This window comes from Ricinus communis, chromosome 10, assembly GCF_019578655.1.
Source record: "Ricinus communis isolate WT05 ecotype wild-type chromosome 10, ASM1957865v1, whole genome shotgun sequence".
Lineage (NCBI taxonomy): Eukaryota > Viridiplantae > Streptophyta > Magnoliopsida > Malpighiales > Euphorbiaceae > Ricinus > Ricinus communis.
The window spans coordinates 7350610-7366981 of NC_063265.1; the positions used below are offsets into that span (position 1 = coordinate 7350610).

Sequence of the window (16372 nt, forward strand, 5' to 3'; positions counted from 1 at the left end):
AATGCCACGTTAGCAATTGTAAATACTAAATTTGTCGGCCTATCAAATTTGATTAGTTTCGATAAATATTATACCACAAACTAGATCTCATAAAAATAATTTATCATATATAATTAAGTTTTAATAAACTAACGAGTTCAATCATGAATATGATTTACTTTTAAGCTTATTTCAACTTGTTAATTAAGAAAAGAATTACTCTACTGGAAGCCCTATAAAATGATGCACTCTGTTCAAGTTCAGGGCAATGATTTATTAGATTGAGCAAAACCCGAAGCCTAATGGAAGTTTTTCTTCACTTACAAACATTTACTGTAAAGAAAACACAAACACACGCACTGAGCAAAGCTTACTTACATTACATATTAAGCTCGAACCATAATTAACTAGAAGAGATTTACGGCATGCGTTTTCCAGTTTTCACCATTTAAATCTCTGCTTTTCATCATCATCCGGAAAACCAGGCTCATGAAATCCGATATTTTCAACAGCACCGACAGTCTTGAACAATCTCCTCTTATGTATCTGTTCCAGCAATGACTTGTGCAACAACTGGCTACGCACATCTACAAGTGATCGATGCCTACTTAGCTTTGGCTGCGAACTTGAGCTACTACATTCCCAAGAACCCAACTGCGCGTTGCGTTGTTTGTGTTGTTTTGAGCACAAATTGCTGTCGGCAGGGCAGAATCTTGTAGACTTGTGTGCCTTCGCAAAACTGAGATGTTCTCCTCCTCTTGTACTTGTCTCGCAGCTGTCTTCATTGCCTGAGCAGTAATTTAAATTCGAGTACTTGATGGAGTTGAATGAGCTTTGTGAGCTTGTATCATCATTGGTGAATAATTCTCCTGTCATATAGTAGCTATGTTTATTAGCATTCTATCTTGAAGTGCTGTAAATTGTAATCAAGAAAAAATGTGATGTACCTTGAAGCCAGTCAAGGCTGCAAGTTACATTGGTGTTGCTTCCACCGTGGAGATGGGGATTTTCATATGGAGAGCTTAAAGCTAAAAGCGAAGCTTGAGATGAAGAACGGGAGGAGAAGGAGTGGAAAGGATGGTGGTTTCCATCATTGTCATATTCGTCATCATCGTCATAGTTGAAGCTGTGCTGCTGCTGGAATAAGCCCCACTCTTTCGAGCTTGGAATTAAAGATGCTATCTGTTCCTCTATCATTTCAGCAATGTCCAGTGACTCCCAATCAGTGATCTCCAATTCTTTCACCATCTCCACCGCAACATCAATTGCAGTGTCGTTCATTGTGTCATAAGGAAAATAAATGTTCCTTGTGTGACCTAAAGTTCACCAAATAAAGAAAATGATGTCAATCTAACAGACAACCGACTACTGCTTAAACATGGAACTATGATCAATGGCGTCTTTCATGCGCATCAGTATGTACATACCATCCTTGTCAGATATTTGAACTTTGAGGAAAACCGTGTCATCATCAGGGTTCATAGTCCCTGTGATGGTCATTTCAGTGTCCTTGGTTGGATCAGCCAACAAAGATGGAATGATCTCCTCTGATGCATTAGAACTTGACCTTTGAATTGGGATTTTTGTGACAGGCAGCAATTTTCCTTCGTCGGATGATAGAAACGGATCCAACAAGAGCTCTCGAGCAGGCAACCTCTTTGAAGCAGATTCTAAACATTTTCCCACAAATTTCTGAGCTTCAGTATCTTTAATCTTGTAGAATGCCTCAGGCAACTTTCCCTAACAAGTCATAAAACAGTGTGCATTGCATATTTACCTCAGGCTCTTTTTTCAGCAATTTTAGAACTTACATACAATGTTGAGAGGAACAACTCACCGAAGTTACTTTCTTGTATATTTGTGCAGGATTCGAGCACTCACTATAAGGGTACTCAGAAGTAAACATTTCTAACACACACATGCCAAAGGAATAGATGTCTACAAGTTCATTATATTCCTCTTCATATAATTCTGGTGCCATAAATTCAGGCGTGCCTGAAAATACCAATCCGAAACATTAAAAAGGTTATTAAAAGATCTCAAAAGTAATTACTTAGTATGTAATCCAGAAGAGACACAGAAAATTGCCTATGACACTACGAGCATGTTGTGATCCGCGAAGAATAGCTGCTAAGCCTAGATCACCAATCTTGACTTGTCCAAGATGACCATTGATGAAAATGTTGTCACACTTGAGATCTCTATGAATAACAGGAGGATCATGGCCATGAAGATAAGCAAGTCCTTGGAGAATTTGACGGGCCCAATTCTTGACAGCTCGAATATCTACATGCTGGTACTTCTTTCTGTACCTGAAAGACATACAAATGAAAATTATATTCCAAAACTGGGATTAGGAAAAGGGTGAAATGATAAAAGAATTTAAAATTTTTGTTGCTTTTGTTGTTTCCATTACTCTCTTAGTGTGCCTGAGGTAAACATTTCAGTGATGAAGTTGAAGGTTCTTCGATCAATGTCAATCCAAGATGAGTAGAATTTTATGATGGATTCATGTTTAAGGTTCTTAAGGAGGTGAACTTCAGAGTATAGCCTATGCAATTCGTCTGCTGAACTTAAAACGTCATTAAGTTTCACTTGATTCCATGCCACCTCCATCCCAAGAACCTCATCAAAAGCTTTGTACACGGTCTTCATAGCTCCTTTGCCAAGCATTTCTCTGAACTGCATCAAGACATGGACAAACTCCTTTAGAAATACATTACAGGATGGACCTAAATCATCAAAATATTTTGCCATTATAGGATAGTAACATCAGTAATTTCCTAATTTCTCAAGCTTTGCTACTGCTTTTCATGTCTTTTCATTTCGAGAAAAGGGCCATGCATTTTGATTTTTCCTATCAATTCATTTTAATTCTCTTTAATAAGTTATATAGTTTTTCTTATGGTACTTGAGAACACATCAATATCACTAGTCAAATGTATAAATTCTCACTTCATAAAAAGCAAGCTTAATTTTATTTAATTCGGTCCAAAATCACCATTAATAAACTCGAATTCCTCCAAAAATAATTGCTCCATTCTTTTGGCGGAACTAAGAGGGGTTCAGATTAATTGACTTTTCTGTCCCTTGGAACACAACCCAATTAATAAAAGGAAAATTTTAAAAAAGCAAAGTGAGGAAGGATTAAAAATGTTTGAATAGTAAAACATTTGATCCATAAAAGGAAGAAGCAGCTTAGAAACGCCTCTTCAGGTGTTTTTCTGTCCTTGTAGTTGCTACGATGAGGCGCTCAGCCTTAAACGTCTCTTCAGCATATTGGAAAGACAATTAGGCTAGAAGCACTTGCATGGTAGTGACTCGTTGACCAAATCGGGCCAGAGTAAAGAATTAACCACAAAATTCTTATTCAGATAGATATGTATATTTATTAATTTTAAATGATAAATTTTTGTATTAATTATTTAATAAATAATAATAAATATTTATATATTTTCTTATTATTTCTAGTATACACAACAAGTTTAAGTAAATTTAAATCAATTAAAATTTAGAGATTAATCTAATAGTTTACTCAAATATTTGCAAATGAAAAGCCTTCATATCCAATTTCAAGATTCTTCTTGCAAAAGCAAAAAAAAAAAAAAGAAATTTAATGATATATTAGCCGTAAGACAAAATTCTACACAATCTTTACATTATACAGAACAAATTTACTCTGTAATTTTAAGAAAATTTTAAACCTTTTCTTATATTTTAGAACATTTCTAATATATTTTTATATTTCAATATCATATGTTAAATTTTTTATTTTAGAAAATTATATAGTAAAATAATATTAAAATATAATATTTATTTAAATAAATATTAGAGAGTTAATTTATCTTTATATATGAAAAGTCAAATTTTATTATTTATTTTATATTTAATAAATATATTATACACTCAATTAATTGATAGTTACAGTTTTTATTTTTTATTTAAAACTATTAATATTTATACAAATAAAAATAAACTAAAGGGTATAATATAAAGGATCAGTAAATTAAATAAAAAATTTATTTTTGTATTTAAATATTTTTAAAATATTTTTATAAAAATTATAATTTTTAAAATAAAGAGAATTATTTAAAATGTTTTTATAAAATAATATTTTTTATGAGAAGTAATCTCAATTTAAAAATTGATTAAATCAAAACTCTCAAACAAAAAAATAAAATAAAAGGAAAGAATTGGTACTCTAATTAAAATATAATAATTTATATTTTAAGTAAAAGAATTAATAATTTAGTAGAAACATATGTTTAATGTTGCTATCTTTATAAAGTCAAACTCTCAGAGCCAGACCTACTCCCAATGTACTTTGATATAATAGAATTTTATATACTCGGAAGATTCAGACTTTCGTGCAGCCCAATATTCAACTTGACATTTTTCTAAAATAAAAAATCAATAGGCTGAAATTGCACTTAAAAGTTTTTATTTAAGGGCAAACGGACTTTTAGAGTTGGATCAAAAGGTGTCACTTCAACCCTAGAATATAATTAAGAACTGCTGTATGAATATTTAGAAAACAAAAACAAAATAACATCCTAAGTAAGTAAAAGTTCTCTGTAATTATTTATTTGAAATTAAATAAGATTTATAACTATAAAAATTTATTATATAATAAAAATTTAAATATTATTTTTTAATTTAATAATTAATTTTATTGGCAAAATGATAAAAATAAAAATAAAATATGTAAATATCTTATTATATTATATGAATAAAATAATACTACCGAAGTATAAATATAATATAACATATATCTTTTAAAATTATATATAAATATTATCATAGAGATAAATATATTTTTAAAATAAAATTGTAAGAATATATAATATATTTTTATTTATAATTGACCCAAATTGAAATTGTAATCTTTTATTACTGTATTAAAATTATTTCTACATAGACGATAACTATAAAATGATGTTATTGTAATTATCATCAATTTGCCTCAACTTCTTTTAGAAAATTGAGATACAATTTTCAATGTAAATTGCATGAACGTTGTTGTGCGTGAATGACAGTGTTTACGGTTAAAAATCTCACAACCTATCGAGATTCAGAAGTCAAGTGAGGAAAATTGGCTATCCATCGTAGTTATCATTAAAAGGAATATTATTTTTCCTGAAAAAAAGGTCATTTATGAAAGTCAAATTGAGTTAAATAAATTCGTTCTGAATAGTCACAGCCATTGTGCTTGAACATTAATTTCCCATGTGCCAAAATTAAATAAACTAAAAATTGATTTTGCAATCTTTTTTCCTACTAATGATTTCCTAAGAACTTGTCAATAGATCATCCATGCAACAACTGAGTCCTTAGAATCCAATTTCCTACTCGACCAAGAAAAGCCTTTGCCAATTAATGCACAATAAATCATCATCTGTTAAATTTAAACTGGCAATTGCTTAACACAGAAAATAAAAAAAAGAAGGAAAGAAAGAGAGAAAGAGAGAGTACATACACGTCCGTAGCGGCCAGAAGGGTCAGTTTCAACATAACCATGCTGTTGCTTTGCTCCATCAATGGATCCCCCTCCTGATCGAGTTGTCTTGTACATGGCTACCACTGAATATGATCAAGAGCCCCCTTTTTCCGTTGGTATCTGCCTGCTTATATTTAAAATATACTAGGTAGTATTTACTATCAAACACTTAATATTTATGGAAAGTAAAGAAGAGAGGTTTAATATAGCGGCTGGCTAGCTGGTAGTGCTAGATGATCCGAGGCTTTCCTTCATGATTTTCATAAGAGAAAACACCAAACAACAACCAAAACAGCCTTGAGTAATCAACACTTAGCATAATCCAAGCCATTTCAACTACTGCACGTGCAAACTGATAGTCCTTGGCAGTCATCTGGCTTCAAACAAAAGCTCCCAAAAATATAACAGAGAGAGAGAGAGAGAGAGAGAGAGATAGAGATGAAATCTTTTGGCAGATATTTAGAGATGATAAGAATCCAAAAACCTATTTAGAAACAGTAAATAGATGGTGGGTTTGAAGCTGTGAATGGTAGGGAAGAAAACACCTTTCTTTTTATCAACCAATGGACAAAAAAGAAAACCAACTTTCCTTTTCTTTGTATACTAGTGTTAATTGAGAAGAGTGGGGTTGCAAGAATATGCTTGTGGAGAGGACTTTTTTTCAGCTTAAAACATCAAAACGAACTTCAGAAATTCAAAAGAAGGTGATGATAATTATCAATTATAAGAAGTGGGATTTGTTTGGCATGAATAAACAGGAATCCTGAACTTGAAAAACCTGTGGCTACGTTTTGATAGCACCATTTGTGGATACGAAAGAGCTAACTAGCTAATCAAACAAAGATATATCTGTTTCAAGAAAATTATGGAAGAAGGTGCATATGTAGAGATAAAGATAGAGCGAAACTAAATGGCAAAAAAACAACAGAAGAAGAGATTGATTTGAGAAAGATGTGAAGTTGGCATATAGAGAGAAGGTGTTTTTTGGGGAGATAATTAATGTTGGTGTGAGGTGGCTAGATTGCTAGGTAGATAAAAAAAGAGGTGACGCAATTGGACAGAGTCCAATTCATAATTAATTCGAAATGGCTAAATTTTGTTTTATATATAATTAAGTACAGTCCATTGGGAAATGAAAAGGAGTCTGCTTTCTGGTCCTCATTGCATTAACTCACTTCTGAGACTGAATTTTTAGGGTTAATTTCTTTCAAATTTGCCCACCATTTTAACCTTCATATCTTTAGTTAAGCTTCTGCTGTATCAAACTCAAAGACCCATAAAAAAATTAAATAAATTATAATTAAGATAGTGGAAATAAATTTATAAAAGAAGTTACTGTTATTGATTTTTTAAAGCAATTTTCAACTTTTAAGAATAAAAATGTTCTCTGATTTTAGATTCTAGCAATAGTACTAAATAATAAATTTTACAGCTAAAGTTAAGATTCTCATTGATTTTTTTTAGTTCACAATTTTATTTTTGTTTATCAGTAAATTAATTAATTACCAATATGAAGGCTAATCAAACGAACCTACTCTAAGATTTATTTCTTAAGCAATCACTTTTTGATTTCTTTTAGGGGTGAAGAACAATAAACTTTAATGGAAAAGGAATCTGCACAATATAAAACAATATAATTCTATTCATACAATTATACAAATTAATTTCATCATCATTTTTTATGAAACAACTTTTAAATTAGATTGTGACTCACTCTTAGACGAATAATTTATAGCCTTCATATAAATGGCGCCAATAACGATGAACCAACTCATAAACTAGGTTGTCACCCACTCTTTAAATATTATCTGGTTTTTCTCCCAAACCTTAGAAAAATAGGTGATATTTAACATTAATAGAGCCCGAGAGCATTACCTTTTTTAATTTTATATTTTAAGAAATCACAATGCAACTTATTAATAATTTAAAGAATAAAAAAACTGACTATTAGCAAATTAATAAATCATAAATACAAAAATTACTAAAGAAAGAATTATGAATTTTTTAAAAATATAAAATATTATTTTCATAATATAAATTATTAATCTGTAGCACTTGTTGTGGAAATAGGCCCACTTTTTAAAATATTGATAATAAATTTTTATTTTTTTGTTTGATGCATGTATGTATTAATCTGATTTTGAGATATATTTATGTTACTTAATTTTTTTGAATGATTTGACATTTGACATGTAATTATGTTATTCGACTTATTTCTGTGATTTGGCATTTTGATATCATTGGATGAATGCTTAAAGATAAATTTGATTATATATATATATATATATACACTTATTCAACCTTCGGTTAAAAAACCTACTGGCCGTATAGAAATTGATGGAGCCTTTTTGATTTGTCATAATTCGTCCGTTCAAACGTTTTAGGATTATCATTAGCTTAAGATATGTCAGTTGAGCTAAATTAGCTTTGGTATGATGGTATAATGAAAATATATACTTAAATGTTTTTTTTGTCTTAAGCAAATTTTTTTTATTATTATTATTATTTTAAAAAAGAGTGGTGGATTGGGGATATTACTAATCTAATGGGACGCAAATATTAAGTATATGACATAAACATTTTTGTGGTTGAAGGTCATTTCCCTATAATTGTCAACCATATAACTCAAGGGACCAAGAATAAGAAATCACTTAATGTAATGGCTACTGGCGAATATTCAATTACTTCAATATTAGTATTATTTTCTGGAAGAACAGTTAATCCTTTTTTATTTAGATAATTGATGGTATTATAATTTAAAAATGATCTTTCACCCTAGCCTTTCTCTTTTGTCTTAACCCTCTCACTGTATTTTTCTTAATTTGTTAAAGTGATTTTTTTTTTTTGTTTATTTTTAGATTTGTTGTATCCATAGATTCTCTTCTTCAGTGCATTTAGAAAATTAATTCTTTACTACAATTCCTCTTTTAGTTATATTTTGGATACAACCTAGTCTAAATTAATTCTTATTTTATGTTTTAGTCTGTTTTTATTACAAATGATTCATATTTATATTGCTTAGTATTTCTTTTCATTTTTGTTTATATTTTATTTCTGTGTGCTTATTTTGACGAGAAATGTGATTCTTCCTCTACCAGAGGTGTTCTATAATTTCATTTGAGTTTGATATATTCGCACAATTATATTTATATAAAGACATTATTAAAGTTGATTTATAATTTAATATATTCACCAAGTAAAGTATTTCTTTTTTCAAATTGTGATATGCCTTTATTATATCAGTATAATTGATTAATATTTATAGAACATATTTACGTAAGTTTCTTGAATGTAGTTAATTTTTATCTTTTCTCTTTAAAAGAATAAAGATGTATTTATTGAAAATTCAAATTTTTCCTCAAAGAAGAAAAATTATATTTTGAATCACTTGGAAAACAAATCCAATTAAAATTAATAAAAGATTTTATGCTTATAGTGTGGTTGTTTTTAGGTTATCTTTTAGTTATCTTATTTACTGTTTACTAAGAAATAATTAAAAATAATCAAATGTTTGATATTTTAATATAGTAAAAAATAAAGAAAAAATTAATATCTTAATTTTAATATAAAAAAACATGAATAATTTTATTAATTTTCCTTTAATAAATAGCTTGATGGATCACACTTAAAATTTTACAATATACGGGACTTGGTTTTTCAGAGAGGGAATAGTTACATTTTTCTTTTTATTCTATTTATGTAAAGGGGGCAATATTCTCTTAATAAAAGTGCCCCACAAAAACACTTTTAAACAATTAAAAAAACACAGAAGTAATGCTGCAAAACCATACAGTTAAGAAGAAAACGACACCGCTGTTAAAGGAATAATAAAAAGAAAAAAAGGAAGAAAACTACACACCCCTTCTTTATATTTAACATTAATTATTTATGACAACCAAATGCGAAAAATAGAAAATGATGCTCCTGTACCTAACTTTGTTTTATTTTACGATCTATAATTTTTGTTTTAAAATTTCCTACCTAACCTTTTTTTTTTTCTTTTCTTCTTCAAACATTGCAAAAATATATGAATTCACTTTGAATGCAAATTATATAATTGAAGGATTTGAACTCGTGGAAAAAAAAATTAGTTTAAATAATTTCATTAATAAATTTGATAAGCCATATGTACTGTATTTTTAAAAAATTTAAACTACTAAAGTTTTAATATTAAAATTTATAATATATTTGGTTAAGATTCATAAAAAATTATATAATTAAGAGAGAAATAACATAAAAATTATAAATTTTAAAAAAATATTTTATTGTTATTGAATATATAAACTTATTAATATTTAATCCATTAAAAAATTCTATCTATTTCATTGAAATTTAGTTTGGATATAACTAATTTCATATGATTTTGATAATATAAAATTTTAAATTAATTTTTATATTATTTAAGATATATAAATTTTAAATAAACACAATAAAAATAATTATTAAATTATTAAACAATAACAAAAGAAATATTATAATTTAAAGTCTAATATTATTGAAAAATATTGTTCGTCCGAACTCCAAAGACCACTTAGTATTCCATTCGACGAAGCTTAAAAATGGATAAATAATTAAAAAGTATTCTTTTTCGAATTTTGCACCTTTGATTCTGACAATATTTAATCAATTGAGAAATTAAATGTGAGATCCAATATTTTCAAGTATAAATAAATTATTAAACTAGACACATTTAATATCCATTGCAAGTAGATAATATTATTACTAATTTTTATATAAATCTCCTGTTTTCTAATGTCATGGTATGAGGTTTAATATATGTACAGTTGACCTAGCATTCAATTAATCATTGGTTTTTTTCATTCATTAAATTTAAAAGTAGTTGAAAAAAAGTGGCAAAATTGCAATGCCACATGTTTTCATATCCATATGATAAATGGCTCTCAACGAGTGGTTATGATAATTATATTCAGCTTCAAACATATAATATAATGTCTTGCGCCAGCTGCTGGCCAAGTTCAAGGAACCCGTATATACTATTCTGATAAATGCACCTTAGAAATTGAAGAGCGCCTGCATTTAAAATTTAAAAGCTTCAATCATCAGGTCACCTTTACGTACAGGGTTAACCTCTGTTGCTTGCAACATGCCGTCAACCAAGCATCGGGTTAAAAAGTGGGCATCCCACCAAGAAATGTTTTCCAGGGTGTAATGAATTACATTCTTTCCTGTCTCCCATAGAATCATCTCCATTACCGCAATACAAGGAGTAATAATCAAGAAATTCTCCTATGGTAATGCTAATCCTGTTAACTGCTGAATTCTACGCAGCTCAACCCAATTTCATCTTAGCATACAGATTGTAGAGTAAGGAATATTACACATATTTGGTATCACCAATATCGTTACTGTGTCGAAACGTAAATATATTTATGAATATACTTACTAATATCGTTATTGTATTGCGGAGGTGCATACAAATAAATATATTTATGGATTTAGAATATGAGTAGAAACATAAATCTAAAATATGTATTACTTTGCATATGCATTAATTTTCAGGACAAAGGAGATAAAGTTTTAAATGTAAAAAATCCAACCTAAAATAACAATATATGAAGAATGTAAAAGTAACAGCCAAACATAAGTCTTGACCTAAATTCATATTCAGTTGCAAATACTCTTTTTGAAAGAAGCGTCTGAATTGTTAGAGCATTTGATTGGATGATAGTGCAAATGAGGACTCCATTGAATTTCGATATACTTGTATAATTTTTCTTTCTACTTTGCGTTAGTCATTTTATAAATATAAAAATAAATATTTATGTAATTAATATTATAAATATAAATAATGTATTTTAAAATAATAATAGTTATATAATTATAAAATAAATAATTGATTATTTGAAATGAAATTAGAATAATCACTAACATTAATTTATTTAAAATATATTATCTTTTAAAGTCACTTCAGATTATGGTATACTATTTTTAGAGTAAGAAAATCATAAAAAGTAAATTTCTAACAGTAAAAAATAATTTGTATGATTATTTTAAGTTTTTATATTATAATTAGAAAAAATAATATTTTATTGTTAATGTTTAATCAATAATAAAGACTTACATTATGAAAATAGAAAAAAATTTAAATAGTAAATGAGCCACATGCAAACATTGTTAAACAAAAAGAATTAATATAATTCAAAGTCTTCAATTTAACTTCCTAAAGATTTTTATTAATGGCAATTGAGGGTAAGGGCTAATTCAACCTGGCTCTAAACCTAAAGATCCAGTTTGGCCCTTGGGCGAATGCAACCCTTGCTTAAATCTAAATCTCTTCAGGGACCGCTCCAGAAGTAATGGCTCAATACAGTAAAAGCAAAAATACCTCGTTGGGCCCATTCAAATAGAAATTACACAATTCGTCCCAATATCGAGAAAAAGGAAAAGAAGAACAGGCGATTTATTTGGGAAACGAGAATCAAGAAGGAGAAGTGAAAGCAAGATTGAAGGATGCCTACCACTAGCAATCGAAGTAGTAAAAAAAATGCTTTGATTTTGTTTATGTCGTTTTTACTATCACTGCCATCAACTTCAACAGCTTACAGACCTGGAGACATCGTTCCCATGAGTGAAATGGGTCAATACCACTCGGTACCTTATCTCTGTAAATTAAATTGAATACTCACGTGGTTGGTCAGTTATTTATTAACGTCAAATTCATGTTACTAATGGCGATCTATTTGATTTATATGATTTTCAGTCTAGAACTCTGTGGCAAGATATGATTGGTAAACATTGCCCTATATTTGGCGTTAATCGTGAGGTATCTTTGTTTCGATTTTTCAGTTTAAGTTTATTTTTTAGGGTTTAGTTCTCAATTGTTTCAATTTCTTTTTCAGGTCTTGATCCCTATACCTAAACCAACTGGTTATACTGGTGCTGATCCCTACAAAATGTAAGAGTTTGTGTTTTTATTGATTATACTGTTAACATATGCTTTAACATACTTTTACATTTTTGCTTTAGATTATACATATTAATCAAGTATAATTAAATTATAGAGGAATCTATTTTATAATAATGAATTTATTTGCAGATCATTTCAAGTTGGACGAGAGAAGTTCCTGGTTCCTTGGCTTTTTCTTATAAATCGAAGAAGTTCTGAGGTTCCAATGATTGATGTGCATTTGGTAAGCATTTGCATTTGTACGTTGTAATCATTATCGTTTTCTTAAAAAATTTATCGTGATTTTGTACCTGCTTACAGTGACTTGCTTCCTCAAAATGCAAACGATATATAGTATTTTATTAGGTACATATACTATAATATATTAATCTATATATAGATTATATATATTTTATATAGATTGTGAAATATAAATATATAGATTATAAAATAAAATTATTATAATTAAAAGTTAAAGATTAAAAGTGATTAGTTTCTTTATACTTATACTTGTAGTGATTAATTTCTTTAGACTTGTTCCTGAAGTAGAAAACGTTAAATCTGCTTATTAATGATAGTTGTTACTGGCTTTTATGTGATGCAGAGGTATTCTGGAAGTGATCTGCATGGGGTCACTGCCAAAGTCATAGACATGCCTCACCACTGTATGTGATGTTATTTCAGTTACAGTTTCCTTCTGCTTGAATCTGTTTTTCGCTCTGTATAGTGTTTTCTTGTCAATGAAACTTCATTTGTCTTACTAATTTCCCTTGTTTTATATTTCATGTGGCCTTTTTATTCATATGTGAAGCTAATTGATGTGTATAAGTTTCATAAGTATGTGCTTTTGTTATTATCTCCATTCCATCTTCACTCTTAACCCATGTCCTTATAAGGCTCCCATTCGTCCTTGTAGATGCTTAACTTGAGCCATATGCTACCAGTGTTGGTATGGATTTTCATAAGACATGATCTACCTCTTCAAATTTTGCAATTGATTTTATCTCTAGTTGCTTTATTGCACCTTTTTCCCAATTTTCTGCCGAGTCATCTTGTTTCCTTCCATATGCTTCTCTGTATATCAACATTTTGTGTCAGAACTTTTGACTTGGAAAGGTTCTATCAGAAGTTAATCTTGGGACTTTATTGTGAAATGGCAGCCTTAATATGCATCAGAAATACTTTCCATCATAATGTTCTCAGTTCTGCATGCATGATCTTACATCTATACAATAGTTGCCATTGCTTGTCCAATTATTTTTCTCTTGTTATTTTACTAACCTGTTCAATATTACTTGGGTAGTTGGGTACTCTTCCATAAGTGTACTTATTGTAGATCTTTTCTTCAAATCCTAAAACTAAATTACTTAAAATTAGGATGAGTTTTGTCCTATCCTTTTATTGAATCATAAGTGGATTTTTAGCATGTAATGTGTTTATGTTTAGCTGTAAATTGCCTTCTATCATTTTTAATGGGGTTTTGATCACAGCATTTCATTGTCTTCGAATTGTACAGATGTAGAACTCCACCCAAATATTCGTAAACAGTTCTGGGACCCTCAAGTTTGGCCTAAGCATGTTCTTGTAAGATACACATGGTTAGTATTATTACTTTGAGAGTTTCTTCTTTAGTCATTATTTTCAATTGCCCTAGTGCACTGGCTTTCAGTTTGACCATAGTTCTATACATAGTACTTTAATTAGTGATTCTGCTAAAAGCAGTTTTTATTTTCTTAAGAAAAAAAAAAACTAGCCTTTTCTTTTGTTTCTTGAGCATTTCTCTCTGCTCTCTCTCTTTTATTGTTTGTTTCTTTTTTTTTTTTTTTTTCTGAAGGAAAGTATACTGCTATAGTATATGAGTTTTCCTTGTATTCTGCCTATTCTTACTAGGTGGAAACTGGATTTAATTAGCTGAGGTTATCTTCTTGGGTGTTAAGTGAAGGTGGAACATATTTTTCATATACCAGGTTTTAAGTTTAACAGACTTGTATCAGAATATGTATAGGACATAAGCCATCAACCTGCCAGTTCTTGGGCAACCTGTCTGTGTCTCTGCAGTTCGCTAGTTGCATGATATCACGTACAGGTGGCATGGAAGTTTAATTAAAACTTGGTTGCGTTTTCCAGTTTAATACTTTTGTTTGTGCACAAGTTGTTATCTTAAGAAATCTAATTTTGTACCCAGTTTCTAAATTACCAGCAAAAGATCTTGTGGTGTTGTAATTTTTAGTCCTATTACCAAATGTCAAGTGCCTAGAGCTAACATCATATAACCTGATGAGACATTGTAGAGTAGGATAAGCTTCTATGAAACATCTTTTTGAGCAAGAGCTAAATGGTCCTGTGAAGTGCAGCTTTTTCATGCTTCATTCCAAAGTGTCTGAACATGCATTTGATACCTTAAAAATACACCTTTTCCAGGAGAACTATCAACTGCTTAAATTGTACTTAACTTTGGTTGAGTCTTTGTTATGACATATTACAGGGAGGAACAATCAGACATAGACGTAGCTTCTGGATTTTATGTCTTATTTGGGTCAGGTACAATTTCTACCCAAGATGAAGCTATTAAATTCTTCGACAACAGAAAACTGCTATTTGCAAGTGGTTCATAAACATGTTGGTACATGAAAACAGGGTTGATGCTGTCTTTCATTCTCTCAATCTATATCCTGCAGTCATCAAAGGACAAATTAGCAAGGTATTTTAATCTAACCATCCTATTTGGAATCTCTAGCGACACTGTTCCAACCTAACTGAAGGGCTTCTAATTATGAGCTTCTCAAATGCTTAGTGTAGTTAATTTTGCTGCTCTATTCTTTATGGCCTTCTCCCTCCTTATTTTGTGGTTGATTAATTCTGTCTAGGTTTGTAAGGGAGACGGTTGCAGAAAGCAACATTCCTGCTGGAGGAGTGGCAAAAGTTGAATGAGGGATTTTTAGGAGTTTCAAAACATTTGCATGCACACATACAGGTTTTCTGAACTTGCAAGGTTTAATTCATTCAACCAGTAATTCTTGAGATCTGAATATTTATACAGAAGTGAGTGTTGCGAGATTCAAGTATACTGGTCTTGAAGGAAACTTACAAAGAACTGAGAAGAAGACACAAGTTAGGGCATTAATAGAGTAGTTTGATAATTGCGAAAGAATAAAACATTGAGTAGGTCTATGTGCGCAAGAAATAGTTCACTTGCAGCAGGAATTTACTGTGCAGCAGAGTTTGCTCATTCATTGAGCATGTTTAGGAAAAGGATTATTTCATAGTTTTCACTGGATTGAAGTAACATTAATGGATTCAGATGTCAGATTAGTTATGTTTATATCTTCTCTTTTTAGATGCACGGTGGGTCTGAATAAGGATATGACTAACAGGACTAGCTTCAGTAACCTGGATGATTACTCTCCAGTCTTGTCTCATTGTATCTCCCTTACTAAAATGGATTGAGTGTTAAATCACACACAATTGTTTTGCTGCTAAACTTGGAGAACCCAATCCAATTGGGAATGCCTCCTTTCTCTGAACCATAACCTTCTTCAGCATTTTTAGTTTATCTGCACCGCATTACCTTTGAAGAACAATGTTTTACGTGTCAAGTGATAAATAAGAGAATACTAAAGATTTGAGCTATAGAATTTTTTAATTCTAACACAGAGTACTTATTAGTTTGAAAAGATATCTTAAATTTAATTAAATAATTTTATTGTATCATAGAATTTTTCAATTATGATGCAAGGTATTTATTAGCTCGAAAAGGTATATTAAGTCTAATAGAATAATTTTATTGTATTTAGAGGAAATTTTTTATTATTTAGATATTTTGTTTCAAAATAAAGTTTACAAAATAATTTCTTTCTTTTTTAAGAAAAACAAGGATTTGTTGATTGGTTTTGCTCAAAAAGTTTTAAGCCCCTAGGTTCTAGCATTTGATTTTATTATCCTCCGTTTCAAAAGGATAGTTTACTTTTAATAGACGCTGATTAAAAATT

At 29.7% G+C, this 16372-nt stretch overlaps 2 protein-coding genes across 2 annotated transcripts; one reads left to right on the plus strand and one right to left on the minus strand.

The window, feature by feature from the left end:
* Nucleotides 1–232: 232 nt before the first annotated feature.
* LOC8281231 (probable serine/threonine-protein kinase WNK5) lies at nt 233–6436 on the minus strand. Its single transcript, XM_002532815.4, has 7 exons — nt 5456–6436; nt 2396–2661; nt 2068–2291; nt 1817–1974; nt 1407–1719; nt 927–1295; nt 233–848 (listed from the first exon to the last, which is right to left on the minus strand). Exons 1-7 carry the CDS (start codon nt 5549–5551, stop codon nt 421–423), a joined length of 1854 nt encoding a protein of 617 aa, XP_002532861.1. The 5' UTR covers nt 5552–6436; the 3' UTR covers nt 233–420.
* A 5316-nt stretch (nt 6437–11752) lies between these two features.
* LOC8278085 lies at nt 11753–15705 on the plus strand. The gene is made up of 9 exons (XM_002532816.4): nt 11753–12088; nt 12198–12260; nt 12337–12392; nt 12534–12627; nt 12988–13048; nt 13900–13981; nt 14869–14924; nt 15021–15084; nt 15251–15705. Exons 1-9 carry the CDS (start codon nt 11948–11950, stop codon nt 15312–15314), a joined length of 681 nt encoding a protein of 226 aa, XP_002532862.2. The 5' UTR covers nt 11753–11947; the 3' UTR covers nt 15315–15705.
* The last annotated feature ends 667 nt before the right edge of the window (nt 15706–16372 follow it).